The sequence below is a fragment of the Polypterus senegalus genome, chromosome 6, assembly GCF_016835505.1.
Source record: "Polypterus senegalus isolate Bchr_013 chromosome 6, ASM1683550v1, whole genome shotgun sequence".
NCBI classification, from domain to species: Eukaryota; Metazoa; Chordata; class Cladistia; order Polypteriformes; family Polypteridae; genus Polypterus; species Polypterus senegalus.
In genome coordinates, this window is record NC_053159.1 from 72,683,256 (window position 1) to 72,707,279 (window position 24,024).

The following is a 24,024-nucleotide window of genomic DNA, read 5'->3' on the forward strand; positions in this document are numbered from 1 at the left end:
CATTCAGCTTTCTGAAATCTTCTCTGTTCCCAGTAGCTTTGGCCTTCCTTCTCTCTTCTGAGAAGGGTAATACACCAAATAATATATTTGATATAGATATACATAAATATATAATACAAAATATATTAAAATATATAATAAAAAATATATTATTATATATAATACAATGTACAGGGTGGGCCATTTATGTGGGTACACCTTAATAAAATGGGAATGGTTGGTGATATTAACTTCCTGTTTGTGGCACATTAGTATATGTGAGGGGGAAAACTTTTCAAGATGGGTGGTGACCATGGTGGCCATTTTGAAGTCGGCCATTTTGGATCCAACTTTTGTTTATTCAATAGGAAGAGGGTCATGTGACACATCAAACTTATTGGGAATTTCACAAGAAAAACAATGGTGTGCTTGGTTTTAACGTAACTTTATTCTTTCATGAGTTATTTACAAGTTTCTGACCACTTATAAAATGTGTTCAATGTGCTGCTCATTGTGTTGGATTGTCAATGCAGCCCTCTTCTCCCACTCTTCACACACTGATAGCAACACCGCAGGAGAAATGCTAGCACAGGCTTCCAGTAATCGTAGTTTCAGGTGCTGCACATCTCGTATCTTCACAGCATAGACAATTGCCTTCAGATGACCCCAACGATAAAAGTCTAAGGGGGTCAGATCGGGAGACCTTGGGGGCCATTCAACTGGCCCACAACGACCAATCCACTTTCCAGGAAATTGTTCATCTAGGAGTGCTCGGACTTGACACCCATAATGTGGTGGTGCACCATCTTGCTGGAAAAACTCAGGGAATGTGCCAGCTTCAGTGCATTAAGAGGGAAACACATCATCATGTAGCAATTTTGCATATCCAGTGGCCTTGAGGTTTCCATTGATGAAGAATGGCCCCACTATCTTTGTACCCCATATACCACACCATACCATCAATTTGTTTGTTCCAACAGTATTGGAGGGATCTATCCAATGTGGGTTAGTGTCAGACCGATAGCAGTGGTTTTGTTTGTGAACTTCACCATTCACATAAACGTTTGCCTCATCACTGAACAAAATCTTCTGTGTAAACTGAGGGTCCTGTTCCAATTTTTGTTTTGCCCATTCTGCAAATTCAGTGCGCCGATCTGGGTCATCCTCGTTGAGATGCTGCAGTAGCTGGAGTTTGTAAGGGTGCCATTTGTGAGTAGCTAATATCCGCCGAAGGGATGTTCGACTAATGCCACTCTCCAGTGACATGCGGCGAGTGCTACGCTGTGGGCTCTTGCTGAATGAAGCTAGGACAGCCACTGATGTTTCTTCATTAGTGACAGTTTTCATGCGTCCACATTTTGGCAAATCCAACACTGAACCAGTTTCACGAAACTTAGCAAGCAGTTTGCTAACTGTAGCATGGGAGATGGGTGGTCTCGGAGGGTGTCTTGCATTGAAATCTGCCGGTTACTGCGTTCACCAGACATCAACACAATTTCTATCCGCTCCTCACGTGTTAACCTCTGCGACATGTCAATGGCTGTAAACAACTCATGAAAGAATAAAGTTACATTAAAACCAAGCACACCATTGTTTTTCTTGTGAAATTCCCAATAAGTGATGTGTCAAATGACCCTCTTCCTATTGAAAAAACAAAAGTTGGATCCAAAATGGCCATGAAGGATACCTAGCCCTGCCCACAATGCCTAAGATGGCTCCGCTCCTTCCAGCAAAGACACCGTAAAAACAGGTGTTACTGAGAAGGTGGTTTTGACCAAGCAGTCATCATGGACAGATCTCCCATTGGTGCAAAATATACTGCTCAAAAGAATTAAAGGAACACTTTTTAATCAGAGTATAGCATAATGTCAATGAAACTTATGGGATATTAATCTGTTCAGTTAAGTAGCAGAGGGGGTTGTTAATCAGTTTCAGCTGCTGTGGTGTTAATGAAATTAACAACAGATGCACTAGAGGGGTAACAATGAGATGACCCCCAAAATAGGAATGGTTTAACAGGTGGAGGCCACTGACATTTTTTCCTCTTCATCTTTTCTGACAGTTTTTTCACTAGTTTTGCATTTGGCTACAGTCAGTGTCACTACTGGTAGCATGAGGCGATACCTGGACCCTACAGAGGTTGCAAAGGTAGTCCAACTTCTCCAGGATGGCACATCAATACGTGTCATTGCCAGAAGGTTTGCTGTGTCTCCCTGCACAGTCTCAAGGGCATGGAGGAGATTCTAGGAGAAAAGCAGTTACTCTAGGAGAGCTGGAGAGGGCCATAGAAGGTCCATAACCCATCAGCAGGAGGAGGAACAGGATGAGCACTGCCAGAGCCCTACAAAATGACCTCCAGCAGGCCACTGGTGTGAATGTCTCTGACCAAACAACCAGAAAGACTTCATGAGGGTGACCCAAGGGCCCCATGTCCTCTAATGAACCCTGAGCTCACTGCCCAGCAGCATGCAGCTCGATTGGCATTCGCCATAGAATACCAGAATTGGCAGATGCACCACTGGTGCCCTGTGCTTTTTACAGATGAGAGCAGGTTCACCCTGAGCACGTGACAGAAGTGCTCCAGGGTCTGGAGAAGCCATGGAGAACATTATGCTGCCTGTAACATCATTCACCATGAGCAGTTTGGTGGTGGGTTAATGATTGTCTGGGGAGGCATATCCATGGAGGGTCACACAGACCGCTACAGGCTTGACAAAGGCACCTTGGCTGCCATTAGGTATCAGGATGAAATCCTTGGACCCATTGTCAGACCCTATGCTGGTACGGTGGCTCCTGGTGCACGACAATTCCTGGCCCCATGTGGTGAGAGTATGCAGGCAGTTCCTGGTGGATGAAGGAATTGATACCATTGACTGGCCACCACACTTTCCTGACCTAAATCCAATAGAACACCTCTGGGACATTATGTTTTGGTCCATCCAATGCCACCAGGTTGCACCTCAGACTGTCCAGGAGCTCAGTGATGCCCTGGTCCAGATCTGGGAGGAGATCCCCCACAACACCATCTGTCATCTCATTAGAAGCATGCACCGATGTTGTCAGGCATGTATACAAGAACACAGGGGCCATACAAAGTGCTGCGTGCAATTTTGAGTTGCTGCAATTAAATTTTGGCAAAATGGACTAGCCTGCCACATAATTTTTCACTCTGATTTTTGGGGCGTCTTTGAATTCAGGGCTCTGTAGGTTGATCATTTTCATTTCCATCAAACGATGTGGCATCCTTTCATTCCTAACACATTACCCAGTCTATATCAGTATAGATATCCAGGAGGATTTCTTTTTCCTATTGAGATCTGATGTGTTTTCAAAGTGTTCCTTTCATTTTTTTGAGCAGTTTATTTATACATTGAGAGGCTGTTTGAAGTTGGCTTTATTTTTGGGTCAAGAGCACATCTTTCTGTAATTTTCTTGTGCTGATTAAATATTTCTTTGGTGTCACTTGATCTGTTCACCCGAACACAATATATATATATATATATATATATATATAGACAAAAGACATTAACAAACACAAAACATAAAATTCTGATAGCTTAGTGGAACTTGCTCTCACCTACAGAAAAAGGCACATAACTGGGGAACTTGATGTTGCTTGTCAGACTGAAGGAGGAGATTATATTTGAAAATAATCACATTCGGATTTCTCCCCTTCAACAGCTGTTGTATTCTACAGCACTGAACAGCGTTTCCGCAAAGCCGAAATGAGATGCAGTCTCTTGTTTCCTAATAAACTGAAAGTAATTATTAAAGGCCATTTTTACACTTTTAGTTCTCCGGATGAAGCAGAAAAAGAGCTAAGAAGACTGATCCTGACAACCCTTGAAACATGGCCATGAGTCATGTTGTGTCCTGGCAAGGCAAAGAAGATCCTGCTTGCAACTCGGTCTGTTTGTAATGTGACCGTTAGCCGTAACTATACATTCTATTTACTTTTTTTTTTTTAATTACTATTATATAATTTACATTTCTTCCACTGAATATACTGTATGTACATTTTGGTAACCACAAAGTTATTAGTTATTTACAGTTTTTTGATGTTTAACATCATTCCCTAGGTTTATTGTATTGGGTCATATCCTAGGTTTAATATCATAAAATACCTCAATTTTAAATCTATTCTACACCGCTGCTGGGGGGTTTATTTTTGCTCTGTCTCATGACATGCCAGATGGCTGGGACTTTGTGAAATGCGCTCCAGCCTCATTTGGGGAGGCAAAATTGGGGGGTTAGGGGAGGTAGAGAAAGAGAGCAAATTATTTTTTATTTATCTTTTCTACCCCAATATATGTAAGTGCCAACATAACAATAGGCTCCAATGTACTTACTGCCTTAATGTAAGACTACAAAATGTCAACAAAAGTTCAGAAGCAATGTTTCTATGACCAAACAGTGAACTGTGAGCTGGGAATGTCAAAGTTCTCAATCATGAAATAGAGGAAAAAAAAGTATTCTCACCCCCTAAATTCCAAGATAGTATTTTTACAGGAGACTCACTTAAGGAGTTAAGGATCACTTTTTGTTGAAAAGAGATTGGAATGACCAAATGTTTCACGCCAGCTATATAAAGAAAATTAGAGGTGTGGAAACCTTAATACACAGAACAATTTCATTTGTAGTATCAGACGCAATATCTGATCCTGAAGTGTGATATGTCAAGGCGAAGGGTAATTATTTAATGCTAAAGTGATTTTGATAAATATTTATGCAGCCAACATGGATAATTGAGATTTCATCCAAAATGATTTTGCATCTGTTCCTAATGTGAACACTCATAAAATTACAAAGGCTGGAGACTTTATTGTATTTTAAATCCTGATCTGGATAGGTCTTCACCTACAGTGGCAACAACATCTAAATCTGAAAAAATAATTACACAGTTTATAATGGATCATATGTTATCAGACCCACCAGAACATCATTGTTACTCAAGTACTGATTATATCTTCATATAGAATTATTTTGTCCACTGTCAAATCTTGCAGGTACATCTCTATTGTTATCTCTGACCATGACCCTCTCATCATGGAGCTTAAATCGCTATGCCCTACACACTCATCTCAAAGCTAGCGTCCTAACCCCATGTCATTAGTTGATGAGAACAATACAGAATTTATATCCAAGCAAACTGATTATTTTTTTATAGACAAATGCATCCTCAGAGGTCTCTGCAGAAACTCTGAAGGCATTTTAAGATGACAGATTATTCCATATCTTTCCCACAAAATTAAACTGGAAACCAAGAAGGAATCAGAGTTAATCAACGAAATTACCTGAACAGATCTAGAATACTCCAGGTTTCCTCATTATATCATATGTAGATGATATGGTATTGTATATATCAGATCCACAAAAGTCAGTGCCAGCAGTTCTAAATGCACTACCAGAATTTCAAAAGATATCTGGACTCAAAATCAATTTGAAAAAAGGTGTGCTTTTTTGTGAACTCTCGAACACATAATATTAGACTGAAAATGTCCTATTTATCTTAGCAGATCAGTTTAAATGTCTAGGAGTAAACATCACAAATAAATATAAAGCTCTTTTAGAACAAACTTTTGCTGTCTGCATGGAAAAAAAATTAAGACACGAATAGATGGTCTACCCTCCACCTTGCATTAGCTGGGAGAATCAACACTATCAAGATGAACATTCTCCCCAAGCTTATTTTTTATTTCAAAGCATCCCCATATACATTAGCAATGCATTCTTTAAGAAATTAGATTCAATCATAACCTCATTTATGTGGAATTCAAAACATTCATACATTCAAAGGGTGACTCTACAATGACCTAAAGCAGCAAGGGGCATGGCACTACCTAACTTTCAATTTTATTACTGGGCGGCTAATATACAAGCCGTAAAGAGCTGGACATTAACACAGATCAATGAATATACACAAGCCTGGTCTAGAATTAAAGTCTTTCAGTACTTCTTTATATTCCTTGCTTTATGCCCCAATAAATACAAACTATCGTCAATATACTAATAATCCAATTTGCCTTCAATCACTCAGAATATGGAAAAACTTAGGAAGCAGTTTAAGACAGAGAAGCTTTTATGAATTGCACCTCTATATGATAACCACCTTATTTTTTCCTCTCAAACCTACATAGTATTTAAAGATTAAAACATGTTGAGAATTGTATATAGATAATGTCTTTGCATTCTATGAACAATTACACTTCAAATTTAACTTCCCATCAATGCACTTTTTCTACAGCTTTCAAATTAGAAACTTTTTTAAAAGCAACCTGTCCAATTTTTCTCACCTACCACCTATTTCTATTCCAGAAGAAATACTGATCAGCCTTGAAGACGTAGACAACATCTCCATAATACATAAAAACATTTTATAGTCTCTTTCTTTCAAAGATCCCAGGATACAATGGAGAAAGGATCTTTCACTTAACATTTTCAGAAAAGGAGAGGAAATTAGCCATGCATATTCCAGCTCCATATGTACAAAACATTCAATCATTCAACTTAAAATCTTTTATCAAGCACATTTATCTTATATAAAATTGTCAAAAATGTATCCAGGACAAGATTAAACTTGCAAACGTTGCAATGGAGCTCCAGCCTCACTGGGCAACATGTTTTGAGCATGCACCAAATTAACATTATTTTGGACAAAAATCTTTCAATGCCTATCAGACAGCCTTGGTGTCACAATCTCTCCTAATCCATTAACAGCTGTGTATGTGTACTCCCAGATGGGTTTAAAGTGAAGAAGGACAAACTGTAATTGCCTTTACCTCACTACTAGCTCACAGACTTACTGTATCTTACTTAACTGGAGGAATCCTAACCCCATCTCTTTTAAGTCAGTGGGTAACTGATGTACTATACCATTTGAAATTGGAAAAAATCTAATTCTCACTTATAGGATCTGTTCAAAACTTTTTAAAAATTTGGCAGAATCTAATCAATAATATTTTAGAATAAGCATCTACAGTATATTATGGTAAGGATACTCTTCCTACTTTGCTGCTTTTAAATATTGGATCTTGTTGTTGGCGCTCCTCCATTTGTCCTAGGTGGGGGTTGAATTTTGGTTTAAGTTTGACTTGATTGTATGGAATACTATTTCCTTCAAATAAAATAAATAAAAATATAAAAAAAGAAAAAGGCACATAGCTTATGAATTTTCATCTTTAAGGTAGTTACGTTAGTTAGCTAGTTATGAAGATTCCATTGCTTGCGCCATGACACTCATTTGGTAACTGCTAATCTACATTGGGTTGTTGTGTGTGTGCATGTGAGAGAGAGAGAGATGCTGCACTAAACTTCGCTAATGGAATTTGAAAAACTTCTAACAGATAAAGACTTATTCCTCACAAAAGTTACTACTTTTCAGTCATAGTGACACCAGTACCATAACACATTAGCTGGCTTTATCCTAACTATTAAGTTACAATTAATAGTTCTCATAATGATAGTAGGTGTACATATGGTTTGTGGTAGGTGATGCTTTGTTCCTTTTCTGATCGACTTTCTCAGGCATGCATTTCTCCAGGTCCACAAAGACGCAATGCAACTCCTTCTGGCCTTCTCTAAACTTCTCTATCATCATCCTCAGAACAAACATGGCATCTGTGGTACTCTTTCTTGGCATGAAACCATACTGCTGCTAACTAATCATCACCTCACTTCTTAACCTAGCTTCCACTACTCTTTCCCATAACCTTATGCTGGGGCTCATAAATTTTATTCCCCTGTAGTTACTGCAGTCCTGCACATCCCCCTTATTCTTAAATATCAGCACCAATACACTTCTTCTCCACTTCTCAGGCTTCCTCTCACTTTCCAAGATTCCATTAAACAATCTGGTTAAAAACTCCACTGTCATCTCTCCTAAACACCTCCATTCCTCCATAGGTATGTCATCTGGACCAACGGCCTTTCCATTTTTCATCGTCTTCATAGCTATCCTTACTTCCTCCTTGCTAATCCGTTGCACTTCTTGATTCACTATCTCCACATCATCCAACCTCTTCTCTCTCTAATTCTCTTCATTCATCATCCTCTCAAAGTACTCTTTCCATCTGCTGAACACATTCTCCTCGCTTGTGAGTATGTTTCCATCTTTATCCTTTATCACCCTAACCTGCCCCACATCTTTCCCAGCTCGGTCCCTCTGTCTAGCCAATCAGTCCAGGTCCTTTTCTCCCTCCTTAGTGTCCAATCTCTCATACAACTCATCACACACCTTTTCTTTAGCCTTTGCCACCTCTCTCTTCACCTTGCGCCTTATCTCCTTGTACTCTTGTCTACTTTCTGCATCTCTCTGACTATCCCAGTTCTTCTTTGCCATCCTCTTCCTCTGTATACACTCCTGTATTTCCTCATTCCTCCACCAGGTTTCCTTTTCCTCCATCCTCTCTCCAGATGTCACGCCAAGCACACTTCTTGCTGTCATCCTTACTACATCTGCTGTAGTTTCCCAGCTGTCTGGTAACTCTTCACTGCCACCACTGACTGTCTCACCTCCTCCCTAAACTCAACCTTGCAGTCTTCCTTTTTCAACTTCCACCATTTGATCCTTGGCTCTGCCTTCACTCTCTTCCTCTTCTTGATCTCCAACGTCATCCTACAGACCACCCACCATCCTATGCTGCTTAACTATACTTCCCCCTGCCACCACTTTGCAGTCTTCAATCTCCTTCAGATCAACTCTTCTGCTCAGGATGTAATCTACCTGTGTGCATCTTCCTCCAATCTTGTACGTAACCCTATGTTCCTCCCTCTTCTTAAAATACATATTCACCACAGCCATGTCCATCCTTTTGGCAAAATCCACTGTCCTCTGACCTCCTTCATTCCTCTCCTTAACACCATGCCTACCCATTACCTCCTCGTCTCCACTATTCCCTTCACCAACATGCCCATTGAAATCTGCTCCAATCACCACTTTCTGTCCCTTGGGTACACTGTTCATCACTTCATCCAACTCACTCCAAAAATCTTCCTTCTCACCCATTGCACACCCAACTTGCGGTGCATATGCCCTAACAACATTCATCATCACACCTCCATTTCCAGATTCATAATCATTACTTTGTCTGACACTCTTTTCACCTCCAAAACACTCTTGACATACTGTTCCTTCAGAATAACGCCTACCCCAATTCTCCTCCCATCCATACCATGAACAATTTGAATCCACCTCCAAACCACCTGACCTTACTCCTCTTCCATTTAGTTTCTAGCATGCACAATATATCAACCTTCCTTCTCTCATTCATATCTGCTAACTCTCTCCCCTTACCAGTCATACTGCCAACATTCAAAGTTCCTACCCTCAGTTCCACACCCTCAGTTCCACTCTCTTTACTTTCCTCCTCTCCTCCTGCCTCCGGACACGTCTCCCCCTCTTCTTTTCCTTCTTCTTCGGCCAACAGTAGCCCAACTTCCACCAGTACCCTGTTGGCTAATAGTATTGGTGGTGGTTGTTGTTGTTAACCCGGGGCTCAACCAAAAATTTTGAAATTTGTATCGTTATCCACATATTGATTTGGCAAAATTTTACACCGGATGCCATTCCTGACGTAACCCCATTTATCTGGGCTTGGGACCGGCACAAAGAAACACACTGGTTTGTGCAACCCCTGTGGCTGGGTATCAATATAAATATCTGAAATAATGCTTATACAATGCAAGAATTTATAATTGAAATAGTATCATGTACATTGTACATAATGGTTTTGTCTTTTAATGATGTCATGATAGAATATGATTAAATTCTTATGAGGCATTAATTCAAATATTTTTATACTACAATAATCTTCCAAATTCTATCAATACTGCAGATTTATTAAATTGTGCTTCTATTCCATATTGTATATTTACTCTAAAAATAAAAGTTTTCTAACAACCTATTACTAACAATGTAATAATTATTAATTTGTAAAGTGATCTCCAAAAGTCATTATATTGATAGCATTGTTTTTTTAGCTCACCGACACATGTATTCAACCAGCTGCTCGAAGAAAGGTTTTCCTTTGTGTTCCTTGTAGAATTCTTCAGCCATTTCTCTGGAGAGAACTGTCTCCTTCATTTGTGTTATTAAGAATCCCTGGTTCTTTACACTTTCAATAATGTCATCTGATTAAAAAGAACACAGATATGGGACATTTGATTAAGCATTTTGTAAATTGTGAACCAAGCTGCATAGCTGGTACATGTTTGTGATTCAGTTTCAACATTTGTTTATGTCCACCTCACCATATTGTTACCATCAATGACATCACATTACGCAATATTTCCAGCGATTTTCAGTTGTAGCCTTCATTTGTGTAATTTTAGCAAGTCAAAGACAACCAGCTGTGTGTCCCCATCACATAATGTTACACTCCCGGTGACTCAGTGCAACAACTGCACAACTCACTCCAATAAAATAAAACGGGCTTGATTTTGTCTTTAGTCATAGCGGCAGACTCTCTGTGCATAAGAGCTGACAACTAATGATGCTCATCAGGAAGTACAATGCATAGAATGCAGCGACTAGGAATAAAGAATGCAGGTGTTTTGGATCTCATAAGAGTAGCTCAGCTGTCTGATGTCTCATGTTTTACATACAGTGCATCCGGAAAGTATTCACAGCGCATCACTTTTTCCACATTTTGTTGTTACAGCCTTATTCCAAAATGGATTAAATTCCTTTTTTTCCCTCAGAATTCTACACACAACACCCCATAATGACGTGAAAAAAGTTTACTTGAGGTTTTTGCAAATTTATTAAAATAAAAACGGAGAAATCACATGTACATAAGTATTCACAGCCTTTGCTCAATACTTTGTCGATGCACCTTTGGCAGCAATTACAGCCTCAAGTCTTTTTGAATATGATGCCACAAGTTTGGTACTCCTATCCTTGGCCAGTTTCGCCCATTCCTCTTTGCAGCACCTCTCAAGTTCCATCAGGTTGGATGGGAAGCGTCGGTGCACAGCCATTTTAAGATCTCTCCAGAGATGTTCAATCAGATTCAAGTCTGGGCTCTGGCTGGGCCACTCAAGGACATTCACAGAGTTGTCCTGAAGCCACTCCTTTGATATCTTGGCTGTGTGCTTAGGGTCGTTGTCCTGCTGAAAGATGAACCATCGCCCCAGTTGAGGTCAAGAGCGTTCTGGAACAGGTTTTCATCCAGGATGTCTTTGTACATTGCTGCAGTCACCTTTCCCATTATCCTGACTAGTCTCCCAGTTCCTGCTGCTGAAAAACATCCCCACAGCATGATGCTGCCCTCACCATGCTTCACTGTAGGGATTGTATTGGCCTGGTGATGAGCAGTGCCTGGTTTCCTCCAAACGTGACACCTGGCATTCACACCAAAGAGTTCAATCTTTGTCTCATCAGACCAGAGAATTTTCTTTCTCATGGTCTGAGAGTCCTTCAGGTGCCTTTTGGCAAACTCTAGGTGGGCTGCCATGTGCCTTTTACTAAGGAGTGGCTTCCGTCTGGCCACTCTACCATACAGGCCTGATTGGTGGATTGCTGCAGAGATGGTTGTCCTTCTGGAAGGTTCTCCTCTCTCCACAGAGGACCTCTGGGGCTCTGCCAGAGTGACCATCGGTTCTTGGTCACCTCCCTGATTAAGGCCCTTCTCCCCCGATCGCTCAGTTAAGATGGCCGGCCACCTCTAGGAAGAGTCCTGGTGGTTTCGAACTTCTTCCACTTACGGATGATGGAGGCCACTGTGCTCATTGGGACCTTCAAAGCAGCAGTAATTTTTCTGTAACCTTCCCAAGATTTGTGCCTCAAGACAATCCTGTCTCAGAGGTCTACAGACAATTCCTTTGATGTCATGCTTGGTTTGTGCTCTGATATGAACTGTCAACTGTGGAACCTTATATAGACAGGTGTGTGCCTTTCCAAATCATGTCCACTCAACTGAATTTACCACAGGTGGACTCCAATTAAGCTGCAGAAACATCTCAAGGATGATCAGGGGAAACAGGATGCACCTGGGCTCAATTCTGAGCTTCATGGCAAAGGCTGTGAATACTTATGTACATGTGCTTTCTCAATTTTTTTATTTTTAATAAATTTGCAAAAATCTCAAGTAAACTTTTTTCACGTTGTCATTATGGGGTGTTGTGTGTAGAATTCGGAGGAAAAAAATGAATTTAAACCATTTTGGAATAAGGCTGTAACATAACAAAATGTGGAAAAAGTGATGCGCTGTGAATACTTTCCGGATGCACTGTACCACGACAGAATGGAAAAAAAAAGAAAAGAGCAAAGATTGTGTCTAAACTGACCATACCTGTTACTTTTCATACAACTCCAGCTTTGTCAGGCAGCAGACTATTGGCTGTTAGTAAAAAGGTGAGCATGACTGTGCTAGAAGGTCAGCGTGCAGTCATTGACATTCAGCAACATAAACTGACATGGTCTGGTGACAAGATCAGCAACTGTGGTCAACAAGTCCGACATGTCCCACGATTAAAAGCTCCGTAATGTGGCTTATACACCACCTTTTAAAAATAATTACTGATATGTTGTTCATTTGAAGAGTTATTTCTTGCTCTATGTGATTTATTTCCAGCCATCACTTGTCACAGTTTTAATAAAATTTGTAGTCTTTGTGTTAAATGGGGGTGTTACTCCCATTACGTTTTTACATAATGTTGTAGATGATACATGTGTACTCTAGTGTTATCAAAAGGGAGTACTATGTGTTCTGCCAAGAAATGGACAAATGATTCATTTACTGAGCTAAACCGGTAGAAGCTTGTAAAAAATGAAACCAAAACAAATAAAAATAAAACTAGCTACCAAATCCTAATGAGAGACAAGAATAAAAAAAAAAAAAAACAGGTCAAACCGAACAAAATTCATAAGAAGCACAATAATATTATGTTTGTTTTTTTTTTTTTATTTAGGAGGTTTATATCCACAGATGATAAAGGAACCCACAGCCAACCTTTTATCACGTCAAGAAGCCACACCCCTAGCAATACGAGAAATGGCGTCAATGACAGCTCTCAAAATGGGGACTATAGAAAACCAAATAAAATAGAATTTGAGATGTAGAAAATACCAAATGAATTCATGTCAATCCTAATCATGAACATAATGGAAATAAAGTAGCATTGCAATGCATTTCTTATCAGACAGTAGTATATGAATTGTTTAGCTAGCGTTCACTACCTATATCCTCTGACTTTCATGGCTTGGAGGTACTTAAATTGTTGATTTAATGTAACAGAATTGCAAGGATTTATCTTATCTGATAATCATTTGGAGTGAGCAAAATGTCCATACCATCAATTTTTTTGTCACTGAGCCATGTTTAATGTGGATGTATGCAGCAGCTAGTCCTCTATACAGTATATGGGAATATGTGAAGTTTATTGTTTTCCAGAGGAGGACTGCAAGGACTAACATTACTTTTCTGCAACAACAAGAGGCATTGCCAGTATGAATGAAAACACCAACAACAAGAATTGGTACTCCTGGCACTTTGATACATATGCAGCATATATTTTAGGTCTAGCAAAATCATGACAAGTGGGCTGTTTAGTATATTGGTGCCATAAGAACTAGTTTTATTAGTCAAAAAGATTAATAAAATGATATTTGACTTTAAGAGAACAGAAATCTGCATGTTCGCCTATCATTGTTCTGGTGGAGGAGGAAGAAAGAGTGACTGAATATAAATGCTTGGGAACTATACAAGATAGTAATCTTAATTAGAATATTAGGATTGGTTCCTGCCTTGTGCCCTGTGTTGGCTGGGATTGGCTCCAGCAGACCCCCGTGACCCTGTATTCGGATTCAGCGGGTTAGAAAATGGATGGATGGATGGATGGATACAAAAATATATACTGTAAATGCAATCAGCCATTATTTCTCCTCTATAAACCAGACAAGGATAACATACCATTTATTAACTTTTAACAACATTAAATCAAAAATATCTTTCAATAGTGCCAGTCAAAAATGTTTGTGTTGTATAAACGTAGTGCTGATGCTGAATATTTTTTAATGATACATATTTAACAGAAATTAAAGCAACATGACAGAAATAGAGAGGGGTTCACTTTAAAAAAAATGAAAATGTTGGTTTATTTCTATATAGGAAGCAAAGAAAAATCCTATGGTGAAAGTTCCTTGGAAACTTAGCACTGTAGCAAATATAAGCACTTTTCAGAAATATTTTTAAATTCAGACAACAGTTTTTAGAAATGCACATCCTCGACTCATTGAGACTGCTCACAAATCCCCAGATTTTTAGTATCATTTGCATATGGGTTATTTTGTAGTAAATTACCTTTGTGACATGCAAACTGCTTACATTACCTTTATGTTTCTCCATGGCATCAGGCTTGATCACTGCCAGAGTTTGTTCTTGGGGAAAGAAGAAGTTCAGTTCTTTTGCAGCCTCTTCACTGGTTGCACTCCCATGTAGCTGGTTTATTGGAGTCCCATCTACTGCAAACTGTGCCCTCAAACTGAAAAGACAAAAATTGACAGTACAAGGACAAACAAGACATACTTAAAATTGGTCTGCTATAACATTACTCTAGCAAAATTAAACACAAAATTCCAATAAAACAGTTTTGAAGTATACTTATATTTAGAAAGCTGACCTTTCGGGTGCTGCCTCCCTGGCCTGATCAATACTTTTGGGTCCCAGGAGTCTTTTCCAGTGATCGACTGCTCCCTTCTTAACCAGAGCAACGGCGAGAACTGGGCCACTAAATGAAAAACACACACACAGGCCCACTGATTTAGACCATTCTGAAAATACTACTACGCCAAACTAAGATGTACTCTTTCAGAATACCACTGATCCTTTCCTTATCTCATCAACAATGACCTCAAGGCTCTCTCAGGAGATTCCAGACATTTTTTGGACCAGCAGAGAGGTATGTCATGGTTTTACTATAGTGTCCTATACCTATTAGTATTTCTTCAGGTTAACCATCCCCGGCACATGTCATCAGAAGAAATTCAAGGAGAATTGCAATTAGATGTGAAAACAACCTAAAATAGCTCCTCTGAAACTGAAAGTGTTCTGCCTCTGTTACAGTGTCTTCCAAAATTGCTCCTCTTACAGTCATGTTCAATAAGCCAATCAATCTTATAGAAGAAATTCATATCAAAATGTTGTATTGAACATCTTATTATGTTTTTGGTCACTCTCCCATAGTTTGAGGCTTGTGGCCACTAACAGGCGTCAGTGACCCCCCTAAACCACAAACGTACAGTTCCATGTTCAAAAGAATTATTTTTATTTGTTACCAATACCTTCAAGCAGGCTTTTTCTCCTTCCAGACCAGAGAATGCACAATACACAATACAATTCTTTTCTTTTCTTTTACTTCTCTTCCACTTCTCTCAGGTGAGCTTGCCCATCTCTGACTCACCTGGGCATGGTGGAGCACTCTTTTTTTTTAACCCAGGCCCAGGAAGCACTTTTGGGACAGACAGGACTTCCTTCTGACAAGGGAGTCTGCCCCCAGCAGCTCCTTCTAGTGGCACCCAAGGACACCAATAGGGCTGCCCACGAGTACTACAACTCCCATGAAGTCCTACAGGCATCCAAATGAGGGCCATAACAGAGTAATACTGCCATGCAGGGTATTGGCTCCAAAAGGCAGTCTTCCCTGTGACCTTCCACTAAGATGGCTTCTCGGCCAGGAAACATACCACTAACCAACATGGCAGGGATGTCCATCAATCTACATCCTGCTTTACAGGCAATAGGTGGAATTGGAAATGTATACTGTATCATTTGATAAATTGAGTGTTTCAGCTAAACACTCCATTTTAGATTCACCATCAGAGCCTGACACAACACTCAGAACTCTGCATCATTTGTTAATAAGACTTTAATGTCATTTAATGTCTGCTGAAGAAAATATTCTCATAAGACTTAGAGAGAACCAGCACCACAAATTTTGAAGTAAAAACTCTCATCTAAAGTAACTATTACTGATTATGTGTGCTAGTTACATTTTTCCATGGCTAAGACTAAGGTAAATGTGTAATTTTGTTTAATTACTTGTCTAATGAGAACACAGCATCTGATCAGTAGAATGAGAATGTATAAAATACATTTCCTTCTGCGTCTTGGACAAGCAGCTACAATGCAGTAGAGAATAAGGAATAAACCACTGGAAGTACATTTGTACATTCTAGATGTTTAATAGACTTGCGTTATCTGTTTTTAGAAAGCTGATATCTCTAAGATTGGATTTACCTCGTCATGTTCTGTAGCAATGCAGGAAAGTAGTCTTCATTAACGTGGTCTCTGTAAAATTCACGGACCTGGTGTTCTGTAAGCATCACCTGCTTCTGCATGGCAATGCTGAATCCTTCCTCTTGAATCTTCTCCAGAATCTCCTCTGCACAATAAAAACTACTTTGAGAATGAGCTTTATTATAAAGTGTTTTGCATTCAGAAAATGAGACCGAATTTGTACGCTAAATGTTGAATTTGCTATGCATACTTTGAAATAACAGTAACATTGAACTGGGTCAGGGCCATTAAAAATCAACTTTCAGCTATGTGTTAAATGTTATAGAACATAGTGATTTTTCATTTCATTCTAATTTTTTGCAGTAATTTTTTTATCATTAACACAAAAATGAAATGCATATACATACATAGGTTGGACAATCTGCAGCTGAGCATTAGCAAAACCAAAGAGATGCTGGTGCACTTCATGAAGTCAAAGGCTTTAGGGACTTTCAAAACTCAACTTGTTGTTTTTTTGGAAGAAATAAGTGGATAGGACTGGCGAGCTTTGTTGGGCTGAATGGCCTGTTCTCGTCTAGAGTGTTCTAATGTTCTAATATGGATGGCATCGGGGTCCTGTTAAGGGTTCAGATCTTGTAGATTCTACATTCTCCCTGTGTCTGTGTGAACCTTCTTTGTGTGCTCTGCTTTACCTGCCACATTCCAAAGGCATGCATGTTAAGTTGACAGGTGACTTTAAAATGGACCATATGCATGAGTGTGCCCTGTGATTGACTGGTGCCATATGTTTTATAATTATGTTTGGGTTTTTCATTTTTTCCTCTGCATATTTTTTGAGGGATTTTATTTCTTTCCATATTTCTTGGTTTGAAGAAACTCTTTCAGTGTTCTTTACTATCAGATTCATTTTGATTAAGTTTATCATTTTCCATGGCTTATTTTGTCTTTTGTGGGAGCTGCCATTTTGTGGAGTTTTGTGTATTCCTTCTACCTTGGTTGCTATGCTTGTCATGAAAATATAAAGGTCAGAACTTTTAGATTGTCCATGATTTGTGGGGACTGAATTCTGCTTTGTTAGGTTTTGTTTTTTCTGGTACCTGCTTTTTGTTTCAACTTTCTAATGTTTTTCTTTCTTTTCTTCCTATTTCTGGTTTTACTATGAAATAATTTGTTGTAGACATTTGGCTTGATTGTATGCAACATTATTGTCTTCAAATAAAATAAATAAATAAACAAAAAGACTGTCTATAGATGTTCCTAAAAACTTGTATATGGCTTCATGGTTTTGTATTTACAATTGCAATCTTTTTGTTATGTCCTCTTCACTACAGCACTTCCTTAGTGTTCTGGATTCAGTGTCTAGATTCTGTCTAACCTTGGCTAGTTTCTGAATCACAATTTCATCTCCTGGTCTATTTCTCTCTAAGATCTTTATTGTCACTTTGCTTCAGTACACCATATGAGATAACTTCCTAATTCTTTTAGAGTTGCATTTTCCTTTTTGATGGATTTTACTTTAGTATTTAGTTTTAGCATAGTCTCTGCTCTACACAAATTCACTGCTCCAGCAGATTTTCTCAGTTTCTTTATACTAGATGTTTGTGTTCATAAGAAATACTTAGGAACTCTTTGCAATAACTTTCGATTTTTTTGTCCAGTATTTCCTGACTCTCCAAAATAAGAAAAACCTTACATATGATGTATCACTCAAGTTGAACTGATGTCTAGTTATGTAAGACATCTTTGCTTTTTGGGATTCTCCCCTAACTTTGGTCATCCGGACCTGAAAAAACATCATTTTTAGGTAATTTTTGGCCCATAATTTGTGCATGAAATTACGCCCTTATGATAAGTAAGGAGTAAGTCAATAGGTGTCTTTAGCAAAAATAATCAGAATAACTTGAAATTGCATATGCTACATCAACTGACACCCGCTAATGGTATGGGGGTCCTACTTTTTACAAAACTTGGAAAAAATTGTAATGGATAATTTTGGCATATGGAGTGTTGTTTTATGCCATTTCAAGGTTGCTGATCATAAACATGGTAATGATTTTGATATTTGACTCTTTACTAGTAGTCCTAGCCAACCCAATTTTGGAGCTGGTCCCTAGTCCGGATTAAATGAGGAGGGATGGTGTCAGATACGGCACCCAGCTGTAAAGATCACACCGAAAGCCTAAAAAACATTCAGCCTACAAAGAAGTGGGATAAGATGAAGAGGGAAAAGAAAAAGAAGAAGACTGGTGGTCCTAACCATCTAGAAGCCTATCCCAGTAGATTAACACAAGCATATGGGGTATTGTTTTAGAATATTTCAATGACAGTGATAATGAATGTTTTTTTATTATAACATTGAATATTTAGTCGTTAGATATTTAAATCACACATTTCAATATTTCCAATATTTGACACAACTATTCTTGTTTATTATGTACTACTGCGTCATGAAGTAAATCATTACATTTCTTAGGAACACCCTGAATTAAGATGGCTTATGCTAAGTTAGGCTTTTTAATACTTTATTTGTTTTGCCCTTTTTACTTCCCTTGGCAATTTCTCTCTACACTTTCCCAACTGGTATTTTTTGTAACCTTTCATGGTATTTTGGTTTCACAGTTTCTTTCTTTATGGAATAGTTTTAGGAATTCTGCTAGCTGTAAGAGGTTTCAATATGTGTTTACTTAAACTGCATTAAATTAAGATGCATTAAATGTGTAAAAGAAGCCTAGTGAATATGTAACTGTATGTGATGTCTAAAAACCACTGCTTCCAACAGAGCCTGTTATGACACATCATAAAGGGGTGGTTACTTATGGAATCATCTTTTTTGTGTATAACCATAAATTTTCTACCATTTCTATCAAGGTTTTTAATGCTAATACAGTATGTTACTAAAACATCCCATTTACAATACAGTATGTTAATATTCTCTGCTGTATCACAGTAAAAACCTGGATGATGACATGTGAATGGAAGAAGTGCTAAAGGCCATTCTGACTTTTAAAAGAAACATTTATTGAATTGAAGAGTATATGGAAATTACCTGGTGTTATATAGTGTAAGGAAACATGAAGAAACAGTATATGACTAAGACAAGAAGAGACTACAGAGCTACACTAAAAGTGAGGAAAACAAGTCTACCAATAACAGAAATGTTCATAAAATTTTTAAATGCACTGAATGCTTACAACAGAACTGAGCTTGATTGAATGACCGGTTTTCATTTTTTTATAAAATCTTTTATATTCCAAGTTTCCATCTGTTGTTTCAAATGTCAAATTTCCTCTTTCCACTACTATTTAAAGTAAGTACTTTGTCTTGAGGGCAACACAGTACTACAGTGGTAGCGCTGCTACCTCGCACTAAGGAGACCAGGTCTTGTGTTTGCATGTTCTCCCTGTGTCTGTGTGGGTTTCCACTTACAAACATGCAGGTTAGGTGAATTGGTGAAGGTACATTGGCCCTAGTGTGCGTTTGGTGTATGAGAGTGTTTGTACGCTTGTGTTTGCGCTGCGATGAACTGGCATCCTATACAGGGTTTGTTCCTGCCTTGTGCCCCATACTGGCTCAAGCCCCTCAACCTAATCCCCCCACAACCATGGTCTGGATTAAGCTGGTTAGAAAATGACATGACTTTTTCTTGATGCTAGACTTTTGGTACTTTTTACTATACTACTACAATTATTACTATATAATAAATAACATGCCCACATGTTGGCACCATCATCAAACCTTTTCTTTCCTTAAGAATATCAGGCCTGATCAGAGCTAGTGTCCTTTCCACTGGCACATCTATAACCTCTTCATTGCTTTTCCTTGCCGTTTTAAAGTTGGGGAAGAAGAAAGCAAGCTCTCTGCTTGCTTGATCCTCATCATCACTGCCATGCACAGCATTAAAAAGGGTTTCTGTTCCGTACTGAGCACGAAGACTAGAAAAAGGAAGAAAAATGTTTTTGTTAATTTTTATTATTACAAACATATCATGTCTATATTTCCATTTCTTTTTTGTTTTAACATGAAATTATAAGTTCCATTTGAAACTAACATACTGTATGTATATGAAAACAGACTGTCTCACTACATGCTTCAGTGATGCAAGATATTTATTGAAGAAACACTTTCTTGAACTAAATAACAGCTGTCCATAACTAATTCTGGTGAGTTCTCCATCACAAATCTGATCACTGAATTCTTATTACAATCAAATGACCCAGTTATTCTCCATGAGGCAACATAACCAATAGTGTATTTTTGAGTCTGACATCTCAACTGCAGTGAAGACATCAAGTTATAATTTATTGAGCATCACCACCGTCTAACCCTACTTCTTTTTGTCTCTCTCAAAGGATGTAGTTCCTTATCTCATTCATTTCATTTCTATACTTTGTGTTCTATAATATTAATTCATATAGTCTATCTGCAGAACTCGTTATATTTATTTTTAGAGCTGTGGTCCACCAGAACTCATTCTGGAGTCACTGGCTACATGCACAGACAAACCCTGGACTGTGTGTTGAGCACTGAGACATCAAGGTGATCAGTGTTGGCAAATAAGACCTTCCAACACTGATCACCTTGATGTCTCAGTGCTCAACACACAACTTCTGGTTAATATTCCATTTAGTTTTTGTCTCCTTTTCTTGGATGCGCTCTTACTAGCTCATTTAAATAGAGGCCAAAGAGACATATTTTCTCCTATGATTTCTAGAATTGATTTTGCTCCATTACTCTTTTGAAAACCACTTTGCCATCTTACTCTGTTATCATTTTATGGTATTTTCTGGATTTGTTGCATACTAGAGAACAAAAAACAAAATAAGACAAGATATCTGATATTTGTTTAATCTTTAATTGGCACTGATTTACTTGGACTGGTATCCAGTCCAGGGTTTGTCTGTGCATGTAGCCGGTGACTCCAGAATGAGTTCTGGTGGACCACAGCTCTAAAAATGAATATAACGAGTTCTGTAGATAGATTATGGAACTCTTTTTTGAATTAATTACATTATAATATAAAACCACTGCAAAAACTAAACAAACAAGTATACACTTACTCCAGTACTCAGTTTTCAAGCATGCTTAATTTAATGTGCTCTACAAAGTAAATATTAAGGATACTTATTTACAAATCTTTCAATTCACAGCACATTAAATTCAACTAAAACTTACTAAGACCACTTTCTCATTTATTCAAAACTATCTGTGCCCCGCAGCTTTGCCCGCATTGAAGTAAAACAGGACAGTGAGGAAGGCCTTGCCTGGCTCCCTACTCTTGACATCACGCTTCCCTCTCCCTCTCTCGAATTAAAGCGAATATATCTCTCTTGCAATGAACTATGATTTTTCTGCACAATGAGAGAAGTCGCACAATCAACCACAATGTTCAAGCAAATTCTAGAAAAAAAACCTGGTCTAAATCCGTTAAGTACTTCTCTTGTTCGCTAGCTAAGCGGATGTAAGATACTCCCCAAAGCTGGCGAGTGAGTGAGGAGGAGATCACCCGGCTCGCTGTATTTCTCTTGGATTGGCGCAAATAAATCCGTACCACAAGCGAACTATGATAGCGCAATAAAAGAAGTATCAAAATCAACCTGACTGTTTAAGCAAATTATAAAAAAAAAATCTAAAGCAGTAGTTCTGTCATGAAAAGCAGACAGACATACAGACAGAAAGACAGATTTTATATATTGAGATATTATGAAGGATTGGCTCCACTAGAGTAGCAAACTTTTTTAAGATGAAAAATCCTGCATCTAATAGCACTAAAAATTTACAAATGTAGAAGCAAAAAAATTTAACAACAAATTGAGTGAGTGTAAAGATGCACCTTAGAACATAACTATTTCTTGAAGGAAAAAAGTATAATGTATTATCAGAATCAGAATAAGAAAAACTATTAATCCTGATGGAAATTACTTATGTTACAACTGTGCAAATAGGAAAAGGTATAAGTAACATGAAGAGCAACTATTAAAAAAAAGCATTTAAAATAAAATAGAATATAAAAATCTAAATAAACTACAATAAATTCTCTTTCACTATGCCCTACAGACAAGCAGTGAATTAAATATACTAAATACTCTATATCTGAGTCTCATAAAAAATCCCTAGTTTACTAAACAGTAATAGACACACAGTTGGAAGTATTTCATGTAACAATATGGGACACACAAGTGAAATATTGCACATCCTGAGAACAAAAACTATTCATGTGAGAAGAAACAGACAAATTATTGCATATCTAAATAGATGAAAAATGTTCTAGGATAGAACATTAAGTACAATCTCTCTACTTTGGCATTTCTTATTTAGTTTTAATGTACAACGCAATTGTTTTAAATTCATTCATTATTATGGTATATTGAAAATTGATTAAATGGAGAGTCCTAACCATCAGTGTACATTTTCCTTCACAGTAAATGATGCATTTTTACAAAAATCAACTATTCAGATTTGAACTGACCTGTCAGGTTTCTCTCTTTTAGCAACATCAATGTCTTTAGGACCGATGAACTCACGCCATGTTGGTATTACATCATCAGAGCTCTCAGGTTGTGAGATAATCAAAATGTACGATGGCCCACTTGACATGAACTGCACCAGCTCCTCAAAGTATGGCTGGATGTTTAAAGAAAAGAAAGCCAAACAATTTAAGGTGACCAACGTATCACTATGGACTGTTTGGGAAAGTTCTTGATGATTCAGCCACATGGTATCTCTAATTTGCATATTAAGCTTTTTTTACTCTATAGTAAAGTAAGGGGACTACATCTTTACAAATTAACTATTGATTTAGCAAGTCACATATATAATTATATTTAATGAGGAATAATTCTGTATTAAATACTGTTCCCATCTAATAACTAACACAGATTTTCAAACTTTTAAAGTCATAATTGATTATTTACACATCAGAATGTGACGAGCCTTTAATGACTTCTTGGGCACAGCCATGAGCAGTGTGTCTGCCTGCGAAGAGACTGTCAACCTTATCAAAAGGTTCAGTACCTTCCTCGGCAATAACATTAAATTTCTCTGGTGTCTCTTCCTATGAAGTCAGTAGACAGATTAGGAGAATATGAGGTCACTGGAAAGGGGTGTGTGACGCTCCAGATATCTGCAAAAGTACAAGGGTCCAAGTCTTTAGAGTCCTGGTGCTCCCTGTTTAGGTATAATGTTGCAAGAAAAGGATGCTGCCCAGTGACCTGAGACAAAGACTGGACTCCTTTGGTACTGTGTCTCTTTAGAGAATCCTTGGGTACTACTGGTTTGATTATCTTAAATAAGCAGTTGCTCACGAAGTCCTGAATGAGGCACATTACCTGCTTTGTAAGGGGGTGTCAGTTATGGCACTACAGCCATGTGGCACAATTCCTCAAGGGTGATCCAGCTCGCAGGATCCTCATTGTTGAGGACCTGAGTGGCTGGACCAGGCCAAGGGGATACCCACGTTACACCTGGCTGCAGCAGATAGATGGTCATTTCTGGAGGGTGGGACTGGACCGCGTGTCTGCCTAGGGGGTTGCTAAACAGGATCCCGAGCTGTTTCATTGTGTGGTGGGTGCGGCAACGCGCTGTACCAATGCGTACTCCCCAACATGGTCTGACTTGAACTGAGAATGCAGCGGCTGTGTGAAGTTTGCACATTCCTCCTGTGCCCATATCTGATTTTCCCACATTAAATTACACTCGTGATGCTTACCTCTGCTGACTTGTGCTGGTAAAAATCTCGAGCTTCATCTTCAGTAAGAGTTCTTTCTTCATGGGCAAGAATCTCAAATCCAGCTTCTTGGATCTTTTATCAAAA

General features: G+C 38.4%; 1 protein-coding gene across 4 annotated transcripts in view; it reads right to left on the reverse strand.

Annotated features, from left to right (window-relative positions):
• nme9 (NME/NM23 family member 9) overlaps window positions 1-24,024 on the reverse strand; it is a 56,625-nt gene that overhangs the window by 7,871 nt on the left and 24,730 nt on the right. For all 4 annotated transcript variants that reach the window (XM_039756339.1, XM_039756338.1, XM_039756337.1 and 1 more), the window contains 7 exons: window positions 23,920-24,012; window positions 22,681-22,835; window positions 19,950-20,146; window positions 16,215-16,359; window positions 14,599-14,706; window positions 14,309-14,460; window positions 9,963-10,107 (listed from right to left, as the gene is read on the reverse strand). In XM_039756339.1, coding sequence (XP_039612273.1) covers window positions 9,963-10,107; window positions 14,309-14,460; window positions 14,599-14,706; window positions 16,215-16,359; window positions 19,950-20,146; window positions 22,681-22,835; window positions 23,920-24,012 — 995 coding nt within the window. The remainder of the gene's footprint in view (window positions 1-9,962; window positions 10,108-14,308; window positions 14,461-14,598; window positions 14,707-16,214; window positions 16,360-19,949; window positions 20,147-22,680; window positions 22,836-23,919; window positions 24,013-24,024) is intronic.